The 25,062-nt window shown below is 42.1% G+C and overlaps 3 protein-coding genes across 7 annotated transcripts; 2 read left to right on the top strand and 1 right to left on the bottom strand.

The window, feature by feature from the left end:
- Positions 1–69: 69 nt before the first annotated feature.
- LOC143112488 (chitin synthase chs-1-like) lies at positions 70–3,865 on the top strand. 2 transcript variants are annotated; one of them, XM_076274759.1, is made up of 9 exons: positions 70–514; positions 840–1,019; positions 1,306–1,720; positions 1,844–1,866; positions 1,958–2,022; positions 2,112–2,222; positions 2,396–2,613; positions 2,734–2,861; positions 2,989–3,865. In XM_076274759.1, the coding sequence occupies exons 1-3, from the start codon at positions 466–468 to the stop codon at positions 1,527–1,529; spliced, it is 453 nt and encodes a 150-aa protein (XP_076130874.1). In that variant the 5' UTR covers positions 70–465; the 3' UTR covers positions 1,530–1,720; positions 1,844–1,866; positions 1,958–2,022; positions 2,112–2,222; positions 2,396–2,613; positions 2,734–2,861; positions 2,989–3,865. The 2 variants fall into 2 exon arrangements, with proteins under 2 accessions (XP_076130874.1, XP_076130873.1); XM_076274758.1 differs by having other exon boundaries at positions 1,844–2,022.
- Positions 3,866–4,787: 922 nt separating this feature from the next.
- rin1a (Ras and Rab interactor 1a) lies at positions 4,788–14,681 on the top strand. 2 transcript variants are annotated; one of them, XR_012984805.1, is made up of 12 exons: positions 4,788–5,015; positions 8,697–8,885; positions 9,169–9,283; positions 9,407–9,479; positions 9,766–9,857; positions 10,227–10,792; positions 11,311–11,842; positions 12,132–12,440; positions 12,559–12,690; positions 12,776–12,936; positions 13,134–13,503; positions 13,794–14,681. XR_012984805.1 is itself a non-coding variant. In XM_076275289.1 (11 exons), exons 2-11 carry the CDS (start codon positions 8,697–8,699, stop codon positions 13,443–13,445), a joined length of 2,481 nt encoding a protein of 826 aa, XP_076131404.1. In that variant the 5' UTR covers positions 4,788–5,015; the 3' UTR covers positions 13,446–14,681. The 2 variants fall into 2 exon arrangements, 1 of the variants encoding a protein (XP_076131404.1); XM_076275289.1 differs by having other exon boundaries at positions 13,134–14,681.
- Positions 14,682–14,734: 53 nt separating this feature from the next.
- Positions 14,735–24,374, bottom strand: dpp3 (dipeptidyl-peptidase 3). Of its 3 annotated transcripts, none has more exons than XM_076275291.1 (18): positions 24,326–24,374; positions 23,414–23,725; positions 23,014–23,103; positions 22,669–22,806; positions 22,392–22,466; positions 21,992–22,085; positions 21,747–21,877; positions 19,553–19,683; positions 19,061–19,119; positions 18,748–18,942; positions 18,519–18,631; positions 18,310–18,402; positions 17,785–17,847; positions 17,541–17,665; positions 17,063–17,183; positions 16,106–16,285; positions 15,832–15,994; positions 14,735–15,438 (listed from the first exon to the last, which is right to left on the bottom strand). In XM_076275291.1, the coding sequence occupies exons 2-18, from the start codon at positions 23,681–23,683 to the stop codon at positions 15,296–15,298; spliced, it is 2,184 nt and encodes a 727-aa protein (XP_076131406.1). In that variant the 5' UTR covers positions 23,684–23,725; positions 24,326–24,374; the 3' UTR covers positions 14,735–15,295. The 3 variants fall into 3 exon arrangements, with proteins under 3 accessions (XP_076131406.1, XP_076131405.1, XP_076131407.1); XM_076275290.1 differs by lacking the exon at positions 24,326–24,374 and adding an exon at positions 24,228–24,316; XM_076275292.1 differs by lacking the exon at positions 24,326–24,374 and adding an exon at positions 23,957–23,979.
- Positions 24,375–25,062: the final 688 nt, after the last annotated feature.

Raw genomic sequence — 25,062 nt, 5'->3', positions numbered from 1 at the left:
TTTTCAAAATGCAATACAAATATATATACGCTATGCAGCATGCCAATCGGAAAAAATTTTTGCAGTTACATCATTTTACACATAAGGGCCTATGGTTCATGTGCTCCTAAACAATAGTGGCAAATTGCAAAGGTGGGGATTAATTCCATTTCAATTAAAGATAAATACATGAATAAATAAATAAAAACAGTAAAATAAAATTAAACAATAAAAAGTAATTTCAAATACACACAGGAGAGATATTATATGGTAGGGGGTTTCACACAGGGACCAATCTAAAGCCTACACTCTAAAAAATGCTGGGTTATTTGTTCAACCCAAACGCTGGTCCAGTAGACTAAGTTGGGGTGTTCCCACCGCAGGTCCGATGGTGTGGTACCAGAAGTTTGAGTATGCTGTGGGCCACTGGCTGCAGAAGACGTCCAATCCATCTACACCCTCTTCATCCTCTACCAAATCCTCAACATGGCCGCCTCCATCCTCGGCCCAGCCACCGTGTGCCTGATGATCGCAGGTGAGCTGGAGAGCCCACCTGGGAAAATACTCTGCCTTAGAAAACTGCATGGGCTGGTGGTTCATGTCTAATATATATGTAGGTGTATGTGGTCACTAATGTCTAAGAGCTTAAATCATTGAAACAATATGGTACTGTATGCTATGTGCCAATGTGTGCTCTGACCCGAGGTCATCATGAGATTCATGAAATGAAAACTCTCAAAAAGGAGCGAGCAAAGTGTGCAGACTGTTTTCAGAGTGTTTTTTTTTCCTGCACCTGTGATGTGCACACAATGACGATAAAGAATGTATTGTAAAACATCTTGCCAATTCTTTTCTTCCAGGAAGCTTCTCCTTTGTCTTTGGGGTTTCACCTAATCTAGCACTTGCACTAGCTATTGTGCCTCCAGTCATCTACTTGGTTCTGTGCTACAAGCTCAGCACCAACACCCAAATCACCATTGCTGCCTTAATGAGCATATTCTACGCCTTCCTTATGACTGTGAGCATTCTTTCAATCATTGGTAAGGGTCGAAACATTCTCTGAGACTCTTAGACTAACACTTACTCACACACACACGCACACACACACACACACACACACACACACACACACACACACTCATGTCAGAATACACAATCATGTCTGTGTAACTTCATGTCTCTTTACAAATGAAGTGTTCTGCATACTCACATAAGTGCTTGCACACACAGACACAAACACAAACACAAACACACATACACATACACACACACACACACACACACACACACACACACATGACAAACATATTTTTCTCCTGTGTGCAGGGGACATGGTTCTGGAGGGCACTTTCATGACTCCCAGCGGCCTCTTCTTCATCAGCATCGTGTCCATGTACCTCATCACCGCGCTGTTCCACCCCACCCAGTTCCACCTCATTGTCCACGGCTTCCTCTACATGCTCCGCATTCCCAGCGGCTACCTCCTGCTGGCCATCTACTCCATGGTCAACATGAACAACGTGTCCTGGGGAGAGGAATGTCAAGTTTGAGAGGAATGTCAAGTTTGAGAGGAATGTCACGTTGAGAGGAATGTCAAGTTTGAGAGAAGGTGCAAGTGCTGCCGCTGGAACCTGGGGCTTCAGGTTGGCAAGGACCAGGAGGTGACGGAGGTATTACCTGTCAGTGCTCAGCAGACAGAACCTGTTTCAGCCAGTCACCAAGAGCCAGAAGAGAAGAAAAGGTATTTTAAACAGAATGTTTGTTGTGATCTAACAGTTATTTCATAACTACTAGATCAGTATATTTAATCATGAATTAAACATATTTCCTGTTTTTTTGTTTGTTTGTTTGTTTGTTTATTTAGCCACAGAGAAGATCCAGGGAGTCGTAAATATTTTGTCTTTTTTTAAGGTATTCTGTGCACCATACAAGATTCATTCCTTATCTTGATCATGTTTGTTTATGTGCCATTTGTCAGACTGGATTGCACAGCTGGTGAAGAAATCCAGGGAACTGAAGCTGGAGAGACATTATCTCGATAAAGTAAGTTTCATTAACCTCAAGGATAGACTTGACCCTTGGTATAATCATATTTTCCAAATGAAGAATTGAAATTGACTAACTCATCCCAGGATGAAGTGCAGTTTTGGGAAGGCCTCCAGGAACACTATCTAAAGCCTCTGGACGAGGATATGGCAAGGAAGAAGAAAATTGAAGCAGACCTTAAAGACCTTAGAAACAAGGTTTACTTTATCTCATTTTATCTATCTATCTATCTATCTATCTATCTATCTATCTATCCATTCGTCAAGATAAATTTTATCAACACCTTGCAGTCTGCAGTGGAAATATAATGTCCATCTCTTAAAGTTGTGTCTCTTTGTCTTGTTGCGCTCCTCTCTATCACCATCTACAGGCCACATTTGTCTACTTCGTCTGCAATGCCCTCTGGCTTGTGGCTACATTCTTCCTGCAGAAGATAGAAGGGGCTGTCAGTATCCAAATTCCCAAGATTTATACCAATGGGACAATAGATCCAAATGGGCAAATCTTCTTAGATCCCATTGGCTTAATGTTTGTCATTGGCTTTGCACTTATACTTCTGATCCAGTTTCTTGCTATGCTGTGGCACAGGTAACTTTACAAAAATGACCGTTGTTTTGTATTCTTTTCCATTTTACTAATGGTGTAAAGTCCTCTCCTAATAAGGCAACTGCAGTTTTGTCAGGATTCTGTACTTTATTGTCTCTCCAGAATGCAAACGTTGACTCACTTCATAGCCTTCCAAGGAACCGAGTCTGCAGTCATGAAAAAGAACATGAAAAAGTCTTACGAGAATCTACAGAATGAAAATCTCTAAAAACTTTAATCTACTCAACTGGGTATGTCTTTGCCATGGGTAATGCAAGTAATAGATGATCACTGATTTGATACATTATTTTGACATATTAATGTTTTATGTTTATGGTTCTTAGCAAATTAATTTGTTTTACCACCTTTATATTACAGAACTTCCATTTTCTTTGACAGTCCCATGGAGTGGACAATCTCCCTTTGGCAAGCAGACAATGATTATAGGAAGACCGAATTTTGGCGAAGACTGCACAAGATGAGCACCTTTAATCAAAAGATATAGTTAAGATATAGATCACTTGCATCATAATGGTAACACGGCATGCTTTATTTCAGCAAGTCTATTATTTGTTACCGTGCTTATGTAGAAAAATGCTATTCTGTGAGCCTTCTCTCATTTTTCTAATAGAATAATTCAGCTTCATTTCTCTCTTTTCTAAATTTTTCTACACTTCATAAAACATTTAGCAAAAATGACCAAATGTAGTGTGGAATGTTACGGGTATGTAAGAAGAAAGGTGACTTAAAGCCGTCCATTGGCCTATGACCATTTCCGCATTTCTCTCTATTTCATCAGATCTTCTCTCTGTCTGTCTATTTCTTTCTATCTTCTAATTTATCAATGTCTTTCATTTCTTTGTCTTTATCTGTATTTTACTCACTCATATAAAGCCTATCTATTTATATCTCCTCCCATTTGTCTTTACAAACTCTCACACTCTCACTCTCTGTCTTACTCTCTTTAATGAATTGGAAATACTACCTCATTGTGTTTTACTTAGTAATTATGCATTGGCCATACTGTATTTGCATGCCTTTTTGGTCTTATGGTGGCTGTTTTTGTTTCTCTTCTATCAACCACTCAATCAATCAGTCAATCAATGTATATGTATGGTATATAGGTTAATAATCTTTCTAATAATCTAATCTAATAATCTATACATTTTTATTGTTTTAAATTGAACAGATACATCCAAATCACAACCACTGGATTATTCCTAATCACAGATGTTACATTGCTTAATTATATATCTCAGTGACAGTCAGCAATCCCTTTTCATGTCATACAAAGGAAAATATTTTTGGTAAATAAATTAATGTCTGATTCTCTGAGCATGTTATGAACAACTTTTTTAACTTTAAATGTTGTTTTTGCAACTTATTTGCCTCACAAACCTCATAGACCCATTCTCTTCAGGAAATGCAAGTAAGTAATGCTATTGAAGACGGTGAAGAGTTTAGAAATCAGACACATCATAAATCTCTTCGAGAAAAATGTGTAATCTCATATGCCTTGCCTAACTTCTCCAGTGCTACAGGCTATCAGCCTATCTCTGTCCAACTTCATGCTGCATGCAGGAATTTGTTGGTCAGATAGTGTATTATTTTCAACCAACTCTCCCAAATGCTTTTGGAAGTTATTAGGCCTACTTTTTAAATTATGTAAAAGGCCTGGTAAATTACACTAACTTTAAATTATGGGAAATGTACACTCTCAACTGTCAACTGACAGATGTAAAAAACAATGTAGCCTAACAGGGAATTATTTGAATAGGCCTGTCTCTTTAAGCTTATTGTTGCATTAGGCTACAAACTCAAGTCAATCGGCTAATCCCTTTGTGTTCCTGTAGCCATACCTTCCTTGGTCCTTGAAATAAACTATTCCATGTCTTATGGGACATAGAAATGCAGGCATCTGTCCTGGAATTGTTGCAATAAATAAGCCTAAACTTTGATCCAAAAAAGTCTTAAACTGACTAGATGATTGATTTTTGTAAGGCAAGGGTTTATGTTGTTCTGTAAAGGAATATGCCATTCATTAGATTATCTTCAAAGGTTTTATGTATTACAGGAGTAGGCCAGTAGTAGGCTAGATTTTTTCACAGACGTGTCAAATTGTCAATGTCAACAGAAATACACGCATGCGCGTCCGTAATTCCAGCGCTCCACCGAAAGCGATGAGCGTGTTTAACCACAAAATACCCACGGGAAGACGAGACTGAGCCATGATACAATCCAAATCGCGTGAAGTTTCGCGGACCTCATGTTCATTAAAATCAGAACAAAAATGTACTCACTAGTACTAGTATTGGTCATAATTTAGCCTGTAGTCCTATGGATCCGACGGCATCTGGAGAACTTTCGGCACTTTTAACGACCTTTAGAGACTGATTATCAGAAAGGTAAGAAAACACACCTTTGGTTTAGTTATGTTTTGGATACACTGCAGCTTGTTTTGTGCCAGCTTTGGATTGTTATTCTTGAATGTAAAACATGTCTCCCAAGTTGTTTTGGGAAAACCTTGCATGGGTTCCGATCAAGGAAGTTGGAGACGGAACAGGAGGTTAGGTCAGGTAGCCTAGCCTTTATGTCAGCCGGGCTGACGCCAGGGTAAAGATTAAATTCAAATAGGCTCCTCACATATACCTGTAGGACATGATTTTTTCAAGCGAGCAATTTATGACGAAAGAAAAATCACCTCAACACAGTGTTTCCCTTGTGATAAATGGACAGGCCAGTTAAATAAACTGGATAGCCTACGCCTAATGAAATATCTGACGTTGCCAGAATAGATACAGTAGGCTGTATTCAAAGTTTAATTCAACAAGCTGACATCATGAGTGTGACACTATTCAACTAAATTGGTGTAAGATATATGCTACTATATTATCCATTAGTTTTAAAACATTTAATTTAAGAAGCATCGAGACGTGCCATTTTTTCACTAGAGCCCCTGATTATGTGTTATTAACATGTTGTAGCCACAGCGTAAATGACTATTTGATATCGACTTATTCACAGACTTATCCCAAATTGATTAGTTCTTGTGATTCGGGATGTATAAACTATGCAATTAATGCATGTAGGTTAGAGGATGTGTTACAATAGGCTAATTGTTTCATTAAAAGGATAGGATGTCTTAGGATATAGGCTACAATATATGAAAATATTTTCCTACCTACTCTATCTCTATCTCTAAACAGTTGATTTATTTTATGATTCATCCATGCTGTTGAAACCACACAACTACTTTTGTCTTTAAGCTTGCTGTGTAATCAGCAATGCAGAAAATAGCTCTGGTCTCAAAGAGCATACTTAAACCTTTCCGTTCACCAAGCCTGGACTTGCCAAGTTCATGTGGAAACCCAAGTGGTTTCACATCTGCCCAACCCCTGCCTACTTCTGTGTTCTGGGCTGTCCAATAGTCTTTGTACTGTGCAAGCCACTCCTCTGTTTTACCAGTAACTTCAGGCTGCATACTGTGATTTTCCTAATTAAGTCTAGAGTCTAAGCTTATAATGACTGGTACAACATAGCTTACCCTTCCCTTGAAATTCAAGTTTTATTAAAACTGTGGAACAGACTACCAATGGCTACCAGAGCAGGGGGTCCTCTTGAAGACCCAACTCTTCTGACACATACCTCCTTAAAACCAGCGTAACTAACCTGCACTTACCATGCACTTCCTTCAACTACTATCTCCTTTGACAACTCTTATGCTGGGCTCTGAAACCTCTCCACTCTTATCCTCTGTTCTGCATACTCATTATCTTGTGCTGTTTGTAAGGTAGTAATGTTATATTAAGGTCTCTTTTTGCAAGATTGAATGTCATTCCTCACTTTGGAGAAAAGTGACAGGTAAATTAAATGTAATTATGTGAATTTCAGGTTGTCATCACTTATCCCTTTAAATGCCAATGAAATGACAAATGTGAACAGTTACTTGCAAACTCACACATTAGCTGTTGCACTGTCTTTGATGTCTGTTATTTTGTTTGTAGTTGACTTTTTATGAGCAGTGGGATTCATGGCAGTCAATTTGAAGACATATGCAGATAGTTAAAAGCTTTATCATTAAAAAAGCTGCTTTGGTAAAACTGTATGGTTAATTTTTTGAAAGCAGCACAGTAGAGCTGGGTGTTAGGATTGGTTCTCTCTTTCAGTAGTTGTTCTAGAATGGTTCTTTTCGGTTCCTGTTACAGTCCTAGCTGGTATTAGAAGATGTAATGCAGCATAGTCCACATCAGTCCTGGACCTAGCTCATCAGTCGCCACTACTCCTTGGTCAGCCTGGTGCATATTGCATAATCCTCACTTTTTAAAATCTAAATTCTGTTCAAAGTCTCCCCTGTCTGATACTGTATCCATATCATTGCTCTTCAAGGATATAAGCAACAGTTTATGAAATATCAAGTCTTGAAAATCTGAACTGAACTTCATTATCCTAGTATCCCCAAAGCACCATTTTTTTATCCAGGCATTCATGTAAGTGTGAAAGGAACAGCCTGCCATTTCTATGTAGCCTAATACAAGACAGATTGGACTGTCTGTTTGAACACCATAATTACATTTTTAGCCAAAGCTGAATATAGTCATTATAGTTGGCTTTTTCTTTTGGTGTGCTGCAGGGTTTTTCGAGACGCAAACTACCAGTAACATGTTGTAAAGTATAATTAAACACCATAAGGGAAGTTTCGAGGTAGGCTACTGTTGTAAAGGCCTTCCTGAAACACTGGGACCCTGGAGGCTGGGTTGCCAGTAGGCTGGAAAGCCCAGCAGAATGTGTGGGCTTTAGTTGCCATAGCAGCCATCTGCTGCTGCAGAACAATCCATGGCAGCCCACACATGATCTTCTGCCACCCAACTTAAAGATAATAAGAGGTAATGGTCAATATGCAAATTTTATACTTTACAATCATGCATTTCTTTCATATCTCATTCTTGACAGAGACAGAGGGAAATGTTGACATTATTTAATTTATTTGCATCTATATTTGTTTCTAATTTTATCTGAAAGTCAAACGTCAAAAAGTCAGTTTACAAAACAGAGCACCCATAACATATTAAAACAGGGTTTGTATGCACATGGAAGCATGCCTTTTGACTGCTGTGGGTTTGATTCGGATTCCATGCCAACACCCCCAATGCCCAGAGAGGAAAGATGTGGGTGTTCAGGCCTACCATTTAATCCAATGCTCATTTGAACTGTTCAGTTAGAAGAATGAATTTTCTGCAGGATATGCTAAAAGAAAGAAAGAAAATGGTTTTCAAGTCAAGTTTACTTTGAGTTTGTGTCAACTATGACATTCTATTTTTGACTCACTAAGCCCATGTTGTCATGCTGTTGGGAAACATAGGATGTGTATTTGGTGTGGCAACCCCAGAACTACTGAATGAATGGATGGTGGAAAATAAAGCTTAACAGTCACTGTAAAGTATTACTCAGACAATGACAAATAAAACTCACATGGTCGAAGATGGGGGAGAAAAAGAAGTAGTGGGGAAGTTTCCCAACGCCAGGAAAAGCAATCGGAAGCAAGAGATACATTCTGTTGGATGAGTGAGTCTTAAAAATAAATAACTGAATGGAGGAGACATTTATGACTCAGAGAAAATACAAGAACTGAAGAAATTCTTTGAAAGAATTTGGTCATATCAACCAAACTTAAGAGCCTCATTTTTGTTAGAGTTTTGAAATTGGCCTATGGTAAATGTTTGTCATCAATGAGGCGTAACTAGGGCAGCTGTTGTGTAAGTGCCCGCAGGGGACCAGATTCGATTCTGACCCATTGGTCATTTCCTAATGCCACCCCACCCCTCCTCTCTCTCTGTCACACATTTGCTGTCTGTCACTCTCAACTATCTCAACTCTCCTGTCTACATTAAGGCAAAAGCTCTTTCCTGATCCCATCCCATCTCTCTCTCTCTCTCTCTCTCTCTCTCTCTCTCTCTCTCTCTCTCTCTCTCTCTCTCTCTCTCTCGCTTCCTGTCACTCTCAACTATCCTGTCGGCAAAAGGCCAAATGTTAGTTTGTTACCATGTTAGCGTTGGCGACTGAAGTGAGTGAGTATGTGTTCACCCCAGATGCAGAGTGACCCCGTGTATGACTACCCTGAGGCCCAGCCGGCGGGGGAGAGGCAGGTGTGTCCTCAGAGGGGGTCCCTGAAGAGCATCAGTGTGCTGGACCGTCTGCTGCTCACACACCCTGTGTGGCTACAGCTGTCCATCAACTCTGCCACTGCCCTTCACGTCCTGCAACGGGAGCCTCCCGGGGTGAGCCACGCTTATGTGCTTTACTCAATATTCTCTCCACTACTGTTCAAACGTTTTAGCACACTTAGAGGTCTTGTTCCATCAAAACATATGTTTGAATAGGAAGTAGCATTAGCATGGTTAGAAATTAATGATCTTTAAACAGAGATAATGTTAATGTCAAACAGTGGTGCAGTCTTCAATGGTGTCAATAGTGATGCTTTTCCTTTGTATTCAGGGAATAAAATAGTTGTACCATTGTTGTAATGACATAAATGTAGCTTTGTGTAAATGACACTTACAGACATTCCTGGTTCGCAAGTCCAGCACATCCCAGAAGAAGGTGCTCTGTGTCCGGCTGGCCGATGACAGTGTGCCCTCCTTTGTGAAACAGTTTGTGATTCGTGAAGAGGACTCCAGTGAGTTCCATTCAATTGAGTTGACACATAAAAGAAAGATGTTTATTGCTTTGTTATTCATACTCATTTTGAGATGCTGATGTTACATGCCAGAGTTCATGCCTCCTGTTTGCCCTCCCACAGCTTTCTCCCTGGACAGCTCAGCCATACGCTTCCCTGATCTCTGCCGTCTCATTGCCTTCTACTGTGTCAGTCGGTACGATAGTGCTCTTTGTTTATGTAGCCATAGGTACTATTGCATTTATTGTCTGTGACCAGGTGTTTTTCATACATAGGGTCCGTGAAAAGATGGTTAGTATGGGGTCATGTGCAGGGTTTGAGATAGTAACTTCTATGTAATAACATTGGACCTACATTGCATTATAAACTCTCATTCCACCCATTTTAGTCGAACCCCCTTTTTTTCTGACTAATATGAGGATTTCCCCTGGTAGATCCCAAATTCTTTTCAGGTTTGTAACTGTGAGACATGTTTGTTTTAGGGATGTCCTGCCATTTACTCTTGAACTGCCAGAGGCCATAGCGAGAGCCTCATCACACAAGCAACTTGAGTCAATCTCCCACATGGGTGTAGGTACGTATGAAGGCAACGGCTACTTCACCAACTGCTGATAATGATATTCGAATGTAAAAACATGCCTAACATACTGTAGTGATAATATAATATTCATATTTGACCTAATACCATCAGAAGGTGTGTGTTGACCAGTTGTTAAATAAAGGTAAACTTGTTCAGAGCTGTTACATGGTTGTAGGCCATGCGCAAAAAGATGTTTTGTTATTTGCTCAACAAATAACTACTCACAATTAAGTCTGATTCGGATTTAGATCCATGTGAAGTGTATAAGCTTTCCTGTTAAGTGCGAAACCACATGTGGCAATGTTGAACGTGAGCAGTGCAAGCCAGACATTTTTGTAGCTCATTAATCCACATTACTCATAGAGTTCTGGAGCTCGCAGCTGAACTTCAGGGGGCCTCGTAATGGTCCTCTGCCCACTGCTGAGGTCCTACCCCCACCGCCCCCAGCTCTCAAGGCCGAGGACTGCATCACGCCCATAGAGAACCCCACCCTGTTCGAGGAGTTCTGTCCCATCCGCACGCGGAGCCCCCGAGAGCTGGACATCGGCACGGGCCAGGGAGCCCTGTGCTTCATCAACCCCCTCTTCCTGCAGGACGAGCCGGCCCTGCACCGGCGCAACCGCTTCAAGCGCAGCATCAAAGTGCGCGTGTCCACCGAGAACTCCAGTCTGCTCTCGCCCCCGGTCGCCCCGCCGCCGCCGCCACCGCTGCTGGCCAAGGCCAAGAAAGGCAAAGGCGTGCGGCAGAAGGCCGCCGTGGTGGACGAGGCCAAAGACAGACCAAAGGAGACCGTGGCAGCGCCAGAGGAGGTCTCAGACTACCGGGCACCCAGCTTGCTGCTACCCAAGAAAACGAGAGCTCTGGTGTCACCCACTCTCTCGCCAACAGCAGAGGAGGACGACTATCAAATGCCAAAAGCTCTGCTACGGGTATGACAGCTGATATACTGTTTAATCACATGATACTAGAAGCTGTTTTCAAAAAGGATATACATTCTTTTTATGTTTCTAGTTCTAAGCAATGCTCAAGCATCAGACTTTTGAATATGAATATGAATGTGAGCTTGAATGTGAATATTATCTGTAACCATCTGAATGGTTATGTTGTCCTCCCACCTGATGAGTTCTGTTGCCCATCTGAATGCATGATTAACAGAGCAGTAATTAGCACCTGTCGTGTCCCACTTATTGAAACATTTACAATGGACAAGCCATGCAGGATTTTTTTAACAGTTTCAGGGCTCTTATGAAGCATGGGACATGATTTATGTTCTCAGTTAGATGGCGATAGCGAGTGTTCAAAGGTTTCTGCTAAAATGCCAACTGCAATCAGAGAAATACCACCAGTCACAAACTAATGTCTTTTGAATGTGGTATTTGACATGCATAAGGTATTATATGTAGTTGCTCTTTTTAAATGTTCTAACCTGAGTTCTATATGTGCACAGAGCTGTGATCAGAGAAGGGAGGAGGAAGAGGAGGAGGAGGAGGAAGAGGATGAAGAGTTGAGTGAAGATGCAGGGCTGGTGCTGGAGCAGAGGTGTGCTCCGTCCCTTAGCGAGCTGGAGAGCAGCAGCTCCCTCAGCAGCCTGGACGAGGCCGAGGAGGCCGAGCGGCCGCCTCTCCACAGGGGCACCAGCGCACCGGCCGCCCCCCTCCCCAGCCCCCCTGCGCAGCCCCATCCCCAGCCCGTCTCCGCCCTGCGCAAGATGAGCGCCGCCTTCGTCTCCTTCTTCATGCCGGAGAAGCGCGTGGGCCGCATGGTGGAGGAGCTGTCGCGCGACCGGCGCCTGGCCTTCGGTGGTCTCGTGCAGGACTTCCTGCGTCAGCAGCGTGAGAGCCTCAAGCTGCGTAAGGTGACCTCGGCCGTGGAGATGCTGCAGGGCATCCGCCATTTCCTCTCTCAGGCCAAGGCATTCCTCCAGGACTGCGGGGAACTGGAGCCCCCCATTGAGACCTTGCTGCCAGAGGATGAAAAAGGTACTGTCGCCAGAAAATGGAGACTAATGTGGTGAGGGGATTGTTTCCCTTGAGTTAATGTATGTGCCAGTGCCTGTTCATTCAGTAGGCAGCAGTAGATGTAGTAGTTGGTAACATAGGTTTCCACTTGCACAAAAACACATTTTGCGGAAGTGAAATTGTGTGAGATGACAGGATAGTTGAAGTAGCAGTGGTGCTGTAACTGTCAGCTGTTTGTTGACTCTGCACAGAAGTTAGATTGTGATGAGGTTGCGTCATTATTTTCTTGTGGCCTACCCTTCACCCACAGATCAGGCTCTGGAGAAGGCCATGTTCCGCTCTGTGTTGAAACCACTGAAGGGACAGATTGACGGAGCCCTCCGTGCCCTTCACGACAGAGACGGCTCCTCCCAGCGCCTGGCTGAGAGCCTCAAAAGGGCGAAGAAGAGCTCGCCTCTGGAGCTTTTCGGGGTGCAGGTCAACGTGCCAGATGCCCAGGGCATAGAGCAGGTACGGCAGAAGCTAACCATGCTACAGCGCGCCTACTCTCCCATTGACAAAGTGCTCCTGCTGCTACAAGTGTGCAAACTCATCTACAAGGCCATGAACAAAGACAAACGTAAGTGTTCCCAAAAACATGTGGTCTGATGGAGTTCTTAAAACTCTTACAACTATATTATAATGATTTCATAGCCCTGAATGTTTATGTAAATGTGTTGTGTATGATGCTTCTTTAGGGAAGGAGTTTGGTGCAGATGACTTCCTGCCAGCTCTCTCCTATGTGATTGTACAGTGTAACCTACCAGAGCTTCTGATAGAAGTAGAGTACATGATGGAACTGCTCGACACCCCATGGCTCACTGGAGAAGGTATGTGTTCATCTGTGAAGAAACTTCATGAGAGCCCACCCCCAACACACACACTCTCATTCACCTAATGCCCTTTGTCTTGAAGGTGGGTACTATCTGACCAGCGTCTATGCCAGCTTATGCCTCATCCAGAGCGAGCTGACGACTCCTCCTGCCAGTGGGCTGACTCGAGAGGCCCGAGAGTCACTCAAAGAGTGGAGTCACCGCCGCAGCAACGACTCCAAGAGAGGGAAAACTCTTCAGCAGGTTAGACTTCACATTAAGTGGGTTGCGCAACATTGAGTGATTGCACTCATTTTACATTTTTTTTTGCTAGAGAAGGGGTGCTACCTTAGTTACATGATCGAGAGATGATCACACTCGCTCTCCATGGTTACCATGGCAGGGGCTCAAGGACGGGAGGCACTTCCAGAGACACCCATCTGTCTTTTTCTGTGTTGCAGAGGTTTGTGAAAGTACTCTTCCAGAATGAGGAGAGTAGCTTGGTGAAGACCCTCCAGTGGAAGAAAGGGGTAAGCGTGGAGGTCTTGGCCCAAGTCTGTGCTGCCAAGTTTGGCATCAGTGAGCCAGACGACTACAGTCTCTTCTGGAGAAAAGATGGGGAGCCTGAGTCTCTTCCCCCTGAATCTAAAATTGATGACTTCTTGGCCTTGAGTGGCAGTAGGTCTCCCCTTATTTACCAGCTCAAGAACCCTGAGGCAAGGTCACGCAAACTGACCAGAGGGGGTGCTGTGGACCTAGTGGAGTCATTGTAATTCTGGCAAAAAACACACCCAAGTTTTATCCATTGATGGTGAATTCAGTCATACATTGGTACGTGTTTGGTAGCTGTGTTCCATGCACTTATATATTTTATTGCTCTTATTTGCATTGATTTAGATGAGGGGGCAATCATGTTCATTTAGGATAAATACTGGTTATTGCATAAACTGTTTTAAAAGATGATTAGTGGTGGAAAACAACTGTAAATAATAGTCAGAAAATGTTGAATATAACAATACAGTGGTATATTTAAAATCCATCTTCTGGCATGACTGTATAATATGTATAAATGGAAACATGAGCCATATTTATTTCATACTCTCCTCCACTCATGGGACCAGACATGACTGCATCTGGGAAAAACCGGTTTAATTTCCAGAGGACTGCAGTCAAAACCAGCACAAACAAGGCGCTGGATTTCCTTTAAAAACCCAGCTGTAACCTGATGGAAGCAAAACAGAGTTTTCTTGCATTTAAATAACTGCAGCTACGTTTGAGTTTACTTCATACGATGTTGGTTCAGACATTTCAAACTCTGGCAACCACAACCCTCTCCCATGGTTGTCCTTAGGTGGAGAATATAAATGTACTGTAAATCACTTTAATGCATCCAAAGCATTTTACACAATTATACTACTATGATAATGCCAAGACCTTGTAAATCATGAATGTTGATTACCTTGTTTTTAGAATGTGCAGGTACACATGAACCATAAAACAAGCACTTCTCTATGATAGAGCTGACAGCAGTCTTTGCCAGTTTCATGAAATCATTCCACTATATTTTAAGGACTATGGACATTCCGAAGATATATGCCTTTTGTAACATGGACATTCTGAAGATACATGCCATTTGTTTCATGGACATGTCAATATTGTCTAAAGTTAGTGTAGTTATAGCCAATTACTTGGATTTCAAATTTTACTGATTGTTGAACCCTGGGAAAATGTCTGTGGACAGAGACTGTTGGCTGTTTATTCCAATCCTCGAGGAAAAGTAAGCCAGATTTTATCTTCACTAACCTTAAAATATTTCTGGCACTTGCAGAGACTCACAGAAACACTTGGCAATTGGCAGACATTAAGCCTGTGAGATTTTTCCTGGAGATTGTCTCCTTCTTTCTTTGTTTTTGGAATAACTTGAGATCTTATTTTTTGCCGAGTTCTCACCAATGTTGTTGGCAGGTTGTTGTCTTGTTCTTTTTCTGTGAAATAAATATTCAGCTCTATATATGTCCGTGCCAATAACATTATGTCATATGCATACAGTTTCACACCAGAGTTTTGTACTTTGTCTCCATTTTAGTTTATTTCAAGATGTATAGACATGGGTGAGAAAGATGCCCTAGTGGGATGTTTGGCAGAGAAGAAAACGTCCAGGACACAGGTCTTTCCTAAAGATTACCACTGTTTAACTTTTGAAAGCCAATCTGTCAAATTTCACCGCAAAGATCAAGATGGCCCCTCTCATTATCACATATTTCACTCAAGGCCTCTCGTTTGAGCTACACAGAGGTCATTATGCAAGATTATTCATACAATCTCAAACATATACGGCACCCACTGTTACCACATTCTCATTATTTACAGACGATTATGATTGCTTGGTTGTAAAAATTAGAAATTGGGGTCACACTAAGGTTTCAGCACTGCTAAACTTCAGTAGAACCTCCACTGCTAACCCTTGGTTCCCTTGGTGTACATTACAGTATATTTATCAACAGTTCATCAACTCACTTTGCATCCGACAAAAAAGAACAATCAATCAAATGAAACATTTGAGGAGGGCAACAAGATTGGCCGAGGAGTCACACCTAGTTGGCTCTGGTCTGCTGTGCCTTCCTCAGCACCAGCACGACACGTCCTGAGAGCTCAGCTCCAGCAGGTGGCGCTCCAGCTCTTCTGCATCCTCCTGGAAGCGGTCAGTGTTCGACTGAACCAGTCCCGCCGCTGTGTTTTCATACTCCACCAACTCCACACTCTCCCCTGCAAGAGCATTATTATTATTATTCTTAGCAGTAGTAGTAGTAGCAGCAATATTAATATTTACAGTTATATAGTCCTATTTGATGGATTCACTTTAATATGATACTTAAGTGTTTTACAGATCCTTTGCATTATGTGTATTGCCCAATTCCTCATTGTTTTGACTTCTGACTTTGAAGGATAAAAGGAGAATAACAGTGGTACGGCTGTGTCATTGCCAAACTAACTCCAACTTCTTCAGCACTTCTGAAGATAAGTAGTTATGTGGCTAGCCTGGTGGGTTTTTAAGTACCTTTCTTGTCCCTTATTCTGTAACACTCTGTGAGTAAACACTTGCATCCCATATACTGGAGTTTGATTTCCAGAAGACAATGTTTTGTTGACCACACAAACCTTTGACCACAGTGTTGGCCTGGACAAACAGCTTCCGAGCCACCTTTCGGAGCAGGACTGTCTCTCGGATGCGAAGGAAGTCGTGAGGGCCATCAGAGTTCACCTCAGAATAGCCCTCATACAGAGCACGGCCACCTTCCACATCCGCAATGGTCTTGTAAACCTGCCGGTCAGTTGAGATCATAAGATTTTGGATAAGTACAACCAGAGCCGCTCTATACAGCTCTGACTACAATTATCCAAACATTTTTGTTCTAACGCCCCACCAACATACCTGTAACTTGCACAGGAATTTCTGGATGGCATTTTTGCCCACAGTTTTGATCTTGGAACGGTCCAGTGAGATGACCATGTCCGGTCGTCCGTCAGCACCAGTGGTGGCCTTAAGGGTCACCAGCCCCTCTCCAGCCTCCAGAAGCACTCGCAGGATGACAAAGCGACCGCGCATGTGGGCCTGACACAGAGAGGACAGCATAAGAAGCAAAATTCAAACAAAATTCACAAGTAACAAAATTCCTAGTTGAATCTTCTGCTTAATTATTGTATATTATTCCACTGCTTGGTTGAATTTCCCATTGTCCTGCGTAATTTAGAATAGTGCATTCTAAATATGTTATTTGAACACCTATGAAGTAGATCCATTTTTTTTGGCCGCATCACACTTAATTAGTATAGTATATTATTAGTATATTAATTCGGCGAACTCATTGTGAACAGAAATTAATGCACGCTGCGCGTCAGGGCCGTTTTACAACCTCGACTGTGCATTCATTTCTGTTAACAGACCACCGTGTCATCCATTATCCCTTAGGTATGAGCTACACCAGGCTGACTGAAGCGTTCTGTTCGCGTAGCGTCTGCTGCAACAATTAGCTGCCACTATAATCAATGGAAGTAGCTACACCAGACGTGATAGCGGCGCGTACGTTCGAAAAAAATAGACCAGTCTTTTAAAATGGATTTTACGCGTCGCGAAAAGCTTCAGTTACGCGCCTGGTGTAGCTCATACCTTACTTATCCCACTGCTTGGTTGAATTCCCTATTGAGATGCACTCTTTAGAATACCAATTAACTGGACAATCCGCTTTATGTTGTGGCCGCATTACCACCTTGGAACGTGCATCGAGTTCTGATACCTGAACGCCGTGTCATCCATTATGCCTTACAGGTTACACACAGTAACAGTCCTTTTCTCTGTGACTGGGTGCCCTGACTGCACAGAAGTCCTCACCTGTCTCCAGGTTTTGCTCTCTGGGGTGTAGAACTCGAGTCCGAGCAGGCCGGCGCGCACCATGTTCAGCCAGTTGATGTACAGCACGTCCTCAGCATCCTCTCCCTCGTGCCCAAAGATGCTGCAGAAAAGCACAACTGAAGAATGGGAGCAGGGCTTTTTACAAAAAGCTGCTGTACCAAGACTTATTGTGAGAGACAAAAAAAAATACTAAAAGCTGACCAACTTCACACTTTGATACTTATAACACAAAAAGATGTTGCGGGGAGGAAAGAGCCTTCGGTAATCTGTGCTTAATATTGTATTGCATAATATTGGACACATCGTCTCTCGACAAGTGCGTATTTGTCTGACAATCATTTTTAACATAGGTCAAACATTTAACATTCAAAATCTGGTGAAATTTTAAGAAACTCTTACAGCTCTCGCAGTAGTTTAAACCCGTTGTTGTGGGGAATTGGTTGGTGTGCACTCTCACCTGAGCACCTCTTTGCCGAGACACATGTAGATGCCCACACACTCGGCCCTGCACTCCTCATAGCTGGAGGCGATGGTGGAGAACTTGCTGTCCCACGTCTCACCCTCCTGGTACCAGCTCGACACCTACATGACAGGGAGGTTACATTAATTAGAAATTACGATCTAAAGACAAATGAAACTGTGTGCTAAAATACAACACACACTCAAAGGGTAAAACCATCAACCACAACGAAATAACTCACCAACTGTTCAGTCAGTGGGTTGCAAATGCTGCCCTTATCGAAGTTGAAGTTTCCCTTTGAATCCTAAAGCCAAACAAATAACAGAAATAATTTGATTACTAATTACATAACAAACATAGATGCCACCCAAAAGCACAACATGCCATCTGGAGACAGGAGCAGTCTGCAATTCAAATCTCATACACTTTCCTTTCAGTCCTTGGCTATTCATTAAGTGAGTGTGCTCAAAAAACACTGCTGTCCGAACATCACATTCCAGTTTATGTACTTTCACAACATCTACGGAGATTAAGAGCACATAAGAATGGCAAATCATTTAATGTTATGATCCACTTCAAATCCAATAAACATTTTGTGAAATCTGCTCCTCACATCCGTTTGGCTCTCCATGGAGTGTTTCTCAATCAACACTTTGCCAGGAGCACAGAAGGGGGCGATTTCTTTGGCTGTTCAGCCTAAATAAAGATAACTATTAGTTATAAATTGCAGAGTGCACTTTTAAGCCAGAACAGATGTTGCTCTCACCTGAACAAAGAGTTTTCCACTGCCGTGACCCAGGAGTTCATGTAGCCCCACCTGCACCTCAAAGGCAGGGCCCACCAGTTTGAGGTACAAATCCTGCAGAGAAGATAAAGGATTGCACACAGCAGAGCTCTTAGCCATCTGTATCTAATAAATCCATTCAGCACTGTGGCGAATATCTTATCGTCATCAGGAGAAGTGCAGAAAGATACCTTGATGTCCTCCTCGAGGAAGGTGAGGTCCTCTTTACGAGTGATGCTGCCCACAGCTAACACGTTTCCCAGAGACACGTTTTTAAAACCCTCTGACTGTCTGATGTCATCATCTGGCAGGAGAAACAGACATTAATCACTAAAGCCAAAGCACAAAAAAATCACAAGTACAGAAAATGGAAGCTGTTTGCATGTCAGTCTGCTGCAACAGGAATTAAGATCATCTCACAGTTGGGGATGTTGATGCCCGATGGAATGCCGCTGCCGGCAAACGTTAGCACATCCAGGGAAGTGAAGTCGGGCCGCAGGAAGTGGTCCTTTTCGAAGGCCGCTGGCCACGGCAGCTCTGGGAGCAGCACCTCGGCCTTGCTTACCAGCTGGGCAAAGCGAGCGCTCATTGCCTTGTTCACCACGGCAACAAACCCTGTCCACACAAGGAAAATTAAATTACAACCCATACTTCAAGACTCCCACACCGACTGAGAGGAGTATTGATGAGTTTATAACGGAAGAGAGACCCAAAGTATATTTCAGTTCTTTACCTTCAAACTCCCCTCTGGATCCAAAAGGATCCCTGTAGCTCTCGATAAAACCAATGTAACTAAACATAGAATGGACAACCGTTAGCCTGACCAACTCATAGACTTTCTCAACATTGACACTAAAATACTAAAGCACAGCGCACAATGGTGCCAACAGGAGCGCTGTCACTTTCCACGTACATCAGCGCTGACGTATTCACTGGCAAACACCGGGAAAAACAATGGATTTTGAGATCTCAATGGAGCGCCGCCGACAAAATAGAACTGAATCGTAATAGACACAATGGCGGCGTCAAAGTGCAACGCTGGTGTGTGGAGTTGTACTGATTACAATGGAATTGAAGGTCAAAAGTGGAGTGCGCCGCACTCACGTTGGTGCCGGTGTGTGTTGACCTTAAGCCCATTAGGCTTTCATTTAACGGTAGAGTCTACAATTCTAACCTCAAAATAGACTGAAAAGGCAATTCAGTGTCTACATGTAGGTAGTGTTACCTCTCCACAATAGGACCCTTGTCCTTAATCCAGAAGCGGGAACCTTCTTTGTGTGCATCCACTGATCCAAAATTGAAGCTTTTAACATACTCCTCCAGCATACGAACCTCATTCTCATTGGACGCATAGGTCTACAAAGGGAACATACACATTAAATCTACAGTGGATCTCACATGGCCATGCAGTACGAGTATTGAATCATATTTTCAGTAGGCAGCGTATCAAATTTGCTAAGCGATAAATCACTGGATTAATCATTAACTGGATTTCAGTGGCACTTTGGAATCTTCTAAAACAAGATCAGGAAAACTAAATTGTTTTATTCAAGCTTCAGGGAAAATCTGATATGGGGCCTTCACTTGATGCCTTTGACGCAAAGTAAAATAATACTACATGTGTTAGACATGTAATAATATCCACTGAGTTTCTTTATCCATACACACATCTGGCACTCATTGCAAACACATGGATTTGTGTAAAAATAAACAAATTAACACAGATATATTAATACCCCCATTAAAGTCCCCAAACATAAATTAATAATTTATGCTATCCCATCACAAATCACAGAAACATTATATTCCTAACCCTACTACCTCAGGAACAGATTGGGTTTGTGCAGTGTCTGTATTTCTATGTATCTGTGTGTGTATATGTATATCCTTGTCTTTTTAATGTATGTTGTATGTCATGTCTGTGTCTTCTGAATGGGCCTTGAGTCTGGCAATAAAGCTGATGATGATGGATGATGTATTCTAATTCCACACTTCTTGTTAAAAACTTTTATAACTTATCTCTCAGAAGACGCTATCAGGTGACAATGTAAAACTTGGCTTTCTACCAATTTGTGAAAATTAAAGAAGCCCTATGCAACAATTTTGGCAAAAATGACCTTAAAGGAAAATTCCGGTTTTTAGCACTTTAAGGCCCTTTTCTGGTTTGTTTTGGATGAACTAGAGTGGTGGACACGAAATTTTGACGATTGGTCCTGTCTCGACTTCTCTGACTCGTTTTGAATCGCCTTTGACTTCTCAGGGTGGCTGGCAATGGGCATACTGTAGTAGGCTACTCAAACATGTCCTAAAACAACCCTTAACGTTCGTCTTCAAAACTGTGCAAATCACAGAGTGGTTAGTGGTGTTCGTTGATGTTCCAAAACAAGTAGTGTAGCGAAATACAGTTTCTGTCGTGTTTTATTTGGCATTTTGTAAAATCCCATTGATTTCTGTTGGAAGACTCATTGCACGTTGATAGCTGCGCCACCGTCTATGCTTCAGGTTCAAATATTGAGCGGTTGTGAATAGTTCCACAATAGCAAATAAGACGGCTGGAAATCATACATTGCGCCGATATATTTGCTTTTAATAATCAACGAAGACCACTAACCACTCGGTGAGTTGCACAGTTTTGAAAACGAACGTTAAGGGTTGTTTTAGGACATGTTTGAGTAGCCTACTACAGTATGCCCATTGCCAGCCACCCTAAGAAGTCAAAGGCGATTCAAAACGAGTCAGAAAAGTCGAGACGGGACCAATCGTCAAAATTTCGGTGTCCACCACTCTAGTTCATCCAAAACAAACCAGAAAAGGGCCTTAAAGTGCTAAAAACCGGAATTTTCCTTTAATTATGCAGGTTGAGAGTCGTTCTGATGGTTCTACAACACTTTTTGGGTCGTTTGGTGGGTGTTTTGTCTCCCCCTAGTGCTTCTCCGCTGAAAAACCGAATATGCAACTTTCTGGTCCCGGTCCGAACAAATCCGGATGTGACTCAGTGGAAGTATCCAATCGCACCTCCAAAAAGTAGTCAGATTGTAGTTTATAAGAAGACTGCAAAACGGACTCCGACTTGGCTTTGTTGCCATTGAAATTGTAAGAAGCCTACCCTTCGGTGAACTTTGTTTTTGTAATGTGGTTTGATAGTCTCTTAAACAATGTGTTTGCTCGTCCGTTTTATTGTGAGCACTGTATGTGTTTAGCTTGGTTTCTTGATGGCTAGCCCGCTAGCTAGTGGGGGTTTAGCGTAGCAGTCACTTGCTACCAAAGCTGCAGGGGGAGCTATGTCGTGAAAAATGCGAGCCCAAATCAGGCGAAAACCCAGAAACAGCGAAGGAATAACCAGACCTGCACAGGGCTTCTTTAACTTTGCACAGGGATGGAAAATTCAGATAAGGTAGACAGAAGTTTTGCACACTTACCTTGGCTTTCTCCAAATTTTGGCTGACTTTTTCCATAAGGGGAGCATGGTCACCTCTATGAACATTGAACACGGCGTCTTCGAAATCATAACGGCCACAGCGGGTCTGGCCTTCCCCATCAGAAACACAATCTACAGCAGAGGGAAACAGGAGACCAAGCTCGACCAACTGCCTTCCTTAACTGGGCTAACTCATATCATTTTTGCTGTCAAAGCTAATAACAAATAACACAGAGCAGTGCTTACCCATCTTCACTGCAGAGGCCAGTCTAACCTCATAGGCCTGCTTCCCCGCCTCTGGCTCCCTCTTGAACAGTCTGGTGTTGTAGGCACTCAGATTCTACACAGAAACACATATAAGTCTTTACTACCCACATAGATAATGTCTAAGTATCATTGATACACATCTACACTTAATGTATTTTGCACAAGTATATATGTAAGAGGTTTTGCATAATAATAAGATAAGTATGACAGACCCAACTAGAGGTTTTAATGTAATGTTAAAGTCAAATGTGAGATCATGTCAGCCTGTATGTGATTTGTTTTGAACTGTGGCCATGAACTATACAGTAGGAGGTTAAGGTGAGAATAGAAACAACATTAGCAACAATCTCTTGGAAAATAGGTAGCAGAAAGGATGTACCTGAGAATCCAGGAATTTCTGGGCCAGTTTGGCATCCTCTAAACAGCAATTTCCTGAGAAATATGTGGTGATCCCCTGGGGATATGATAAAGACCATTTAGATAAGCACAAACAATGTACAGCCGTATATTGCCATACAAATATTGCTATATCTGCCATGAACTAGTGGTATCTATAACGGCAAACATTTTTTGGTGTCTTGGAGTTGGACAGTGTCAATGCCTGTGCAATTGAATTGTTTAAGATCCACTGGATCTCTGGAGATCCACTGACTCACATCCTGACCCAGTCCAAGCTGCTTCTGTCGGTCCTCCAGTGAGAAGAGGAGTTTGGAGCAGCTGTTCCACAGTGACTCCATCTCTGCAGGGTTTTCCTTGAAGGCCTTACTCTGCCACACCAAAGCCTTCAGCTTCTCCTGGTCAATTTGATTAAAAAAGTATATTACAGGCATGCACCTTTATGCATGTCAACAAGATTACAAATCAAAAGTGGATCAGCTTGTCTTCCCATCATGTAAAATGCAATGTTTCATACAATTTTAAGATTTATTTGGAACAATAATAATCTTAACATTGTACAAAATGGTCCTGTTCTACACATTATAAAAGGAAGAACTGCTTACCTTTGGCAAGTTGGGGATAAATTTGGTGTCTCCAAACGATTTGTAGTTTCCCATATTGGCATAGAATCCTGCAGCATATACCAGGACAGCCTGGTTGCAAAAAATCACATTGACATAACAACATTGAACTGTGTTACACGTAAACTGTTCCTGCATAACAACAACATGGCATATATTTTAAAGATACACTAAACTATTCTCTTTTGATAATGTATTCATCTAGATCAGAGAATCTCAGTCCAGGTGCCTGCACCTTCCTCTGACTGAACTCATCAGCAGCACTGTACTTCATGTGCACTTGGGGGATGGAGAGGCAGAGGGTTCCCAGAGCAGGGGTTGGTCCTGGAGCCAAACCGAGAAGCCCTGGGAACGCTATGTGCATGACGACAGATGTACCAACCTGGTATTCCTCTGGACTTAGTCCAGCTTCACTGGCCACCTTCTCCAGCTCCGCTTGGGTCTGTTTGCGGAAAAGCTTCTGCAAAAGCACATAAATTGTAGGTGACTCAGGGGAAGTTTGCAGCAAAACCACAAGACCACCATACCATGCCGCCCGAGAGATGTAGTGGGCATAGAGCTTCTCCTTCGCAGATAACAGTCCAAAAGCCTCCTTGCAGTCCAGCTTGGAGATGCTAATGCTGTTTGGAAGGTAGTACTGAGAGTCCACCATCTTTAGGCAGTGTACTTGCTTTCGCTGAATAGAATAGGTAACCTGCAGGAAGAATTGGACTTATATTCAAATTATTCAATCATAAGAACTAAATGTATAGACTTGCAGGCAAGTGATATCTTGACATTAGCAACGTTAAACATGACAGGGAAAGGGCTGACTGACATACAGAACAAAAAATAGTCTACATCCTGTATCAGCCTAACTGGTTGCCGCAAGTGTTTGTTTTTTACCTTAGCCACCAGGCAAATAGATTAGCAAGCTAGTACAAACCTTGATTAAAAAATATGACGTGTTTGATACTAAATTATGTTCTTATCAGGTACTGTCCGAGTCTAAGTGAATCGACAACAGGCTAACTTAACTGATGAACTAACGTTACATTATTTTGTAGTAGAATCTATTGTTTTGAACTTCACCAGTACACAGATGCATGGTTTCACTTCCGGTTAGCTACTAGCCGGCTAGCTCACTTAGCTACACTGTCAAGCTAAGTATGTTAGTAGCCTCAGATATTGTTGTCCTGCTAGCAAACGAGCTATACCTGAGAGTACAGTCCCAGTGGTGTGCTACTAAAACTCTTTCGCAGCAGATAGCTCAGTCTCTTGATGAACATTTGAAATACACTTTCTAGGTAGCTACCTTGTGGTCTCTTGCCGGCTTCTTTCGATTTGCAGTCTCACGCTTCAGACACTTCCTCTGTTCATTCAAAGCCAAGTCCCACCTCCTGACCAATTGTGTACAGGCAAAATAACTGACCTATATCTCGACCAATTATAGCATCTTTATTGTCTGCTATCTTCCTCTTTTGAGTCTTACCCATGTATGAATTCAAATAATATTGAATATTATTCTATACTAATATTGAACTAAATTGAATATAAAATAATCACATATTTTTGATGGCCTTAATTAAATATTTTGAACAGTAGGCCTATATGCCTAGAATAATCTAGTCTTAGGCTATATATGAAATAACCCAAACACACAACATAGCCTACCCCCCTTTTATGAGTAGGCTACTAGGCTACTTGAGCTTGAACTTGAAATCTGTATCCTCCTCCAGGCGAGACTGATTTGAGATTGTCTGTGTTTGCTGTGTTGTTTCATTGGAACCAAGGCACCAAGTCTGGTGTTTGTATGCGATTAGGCTACACTAAGATGTAAAAATAAATAAATTAATAAATAATGATAAAAATGGATAAATAAATAAATAAATAAACATGTCACATATCGCAAATCCTAAAAAATAAAATAAAAAAAACAGCCTAAATCGCAAATCCTAACAGTAGGATGCACAGCTATGCAGACGGATGACACCACTTCGCGACTGATGCTGCACAGACATCGTTATATGAAATAACTCAACTTTGGCATGT

The sequence above is a fragment of the Alosa pseudoharengus genome, unplaced genomic scaffold (assembly GCF_046254945.1).
Source record: "Alosa pseudoharengus isolate Yale_2024_CS ecotype anadromous, Long Island Sound unplaced genomic scaffold, YU_APseudo_1.1 YU_APseudo_1.1_scf_8, whole genome shotgun sequence".
NCBI classification, from domain to species: Eukaryota; Metazoa; Chordata; class Actinopteri; order Clupeiformes; family Clupeidae; genus Alosa; species Alosa pseudoharengus.
The sequence above is the reverse complement of the archived record's forward strand: the minus strand, read 5'-3'. Positions and strand labels throughout refer to the sequence as shown.

Excerpts from the sequence above, each read along its gene's own strand:
- LOC143112488 (XM_076274759.1), top strand. The coding sequence starts at position 466 with ATGGCCGCCTCCATCCTCGGCCCAGCCACCGTGTGCCTGATGATCGCA. Across the intron at positions 515-839 it reads CGTGTGCCTGATGATCGCAG|GAAGCTTCTCCTTTGTCTTT; the intron begins GTGAGCTGGAGA and ends CTTTTCTTCCAG. Across the intron at positions 1,020-1,305 it reads GAGCATTCTTTCAATCATTG|GGGACATGGTTCTGGAGGGC; the intron begins GTAAGGGTCGAA and ends TCCTGTGTGCAG.
- rin1a (XM_076275289.1), top strand. The coding sequence starts at position 8,697 with ATGCAGAGTGACCCCGTGTATGACTACCCTGAGGCCCAGCCGGCGGGG. Across the intron at positions 8,886-9,168 it reads TGCAACGGGAGCCTCCCGGG|ACATTCCTGGTTCGCAAGTC; the intron begins GTGAGCCACGCT and ends TGACACTTACAG. Across the intron at positions 11,843-12,131 it reads GCTGCCAGAGGATGAAAAAG|ATCAGGCTCTGGAGAAGGCC; the intron begins GTACTGTCGCCA and ends CTTCACCCACAG.
- dpp3 (XM_076275290.1), bottom strand. The coding sequence starts at position 24,299 with ATGTTCATCAAGAGACTGAGCTATCTGCTGCGAAAGAGTTTTAGTAGC. Across the intron at positions 18,943-19,060 it reads ATCCAGAGGGGAGTTTGAAG|GGTTTGTTGCCGTGGTGAAC; the intron begins GTAAAGAACTGA and ends TTGTGTGGACAG. Across the intron at positions 17,184-17,540 it reads CTCGGCAAAGAGGTGCTCAG|CATCTTTGGGCACGAGGGAG; the intron begins GTGAGAGTGCAC and ends GCTTTTCTGCAG.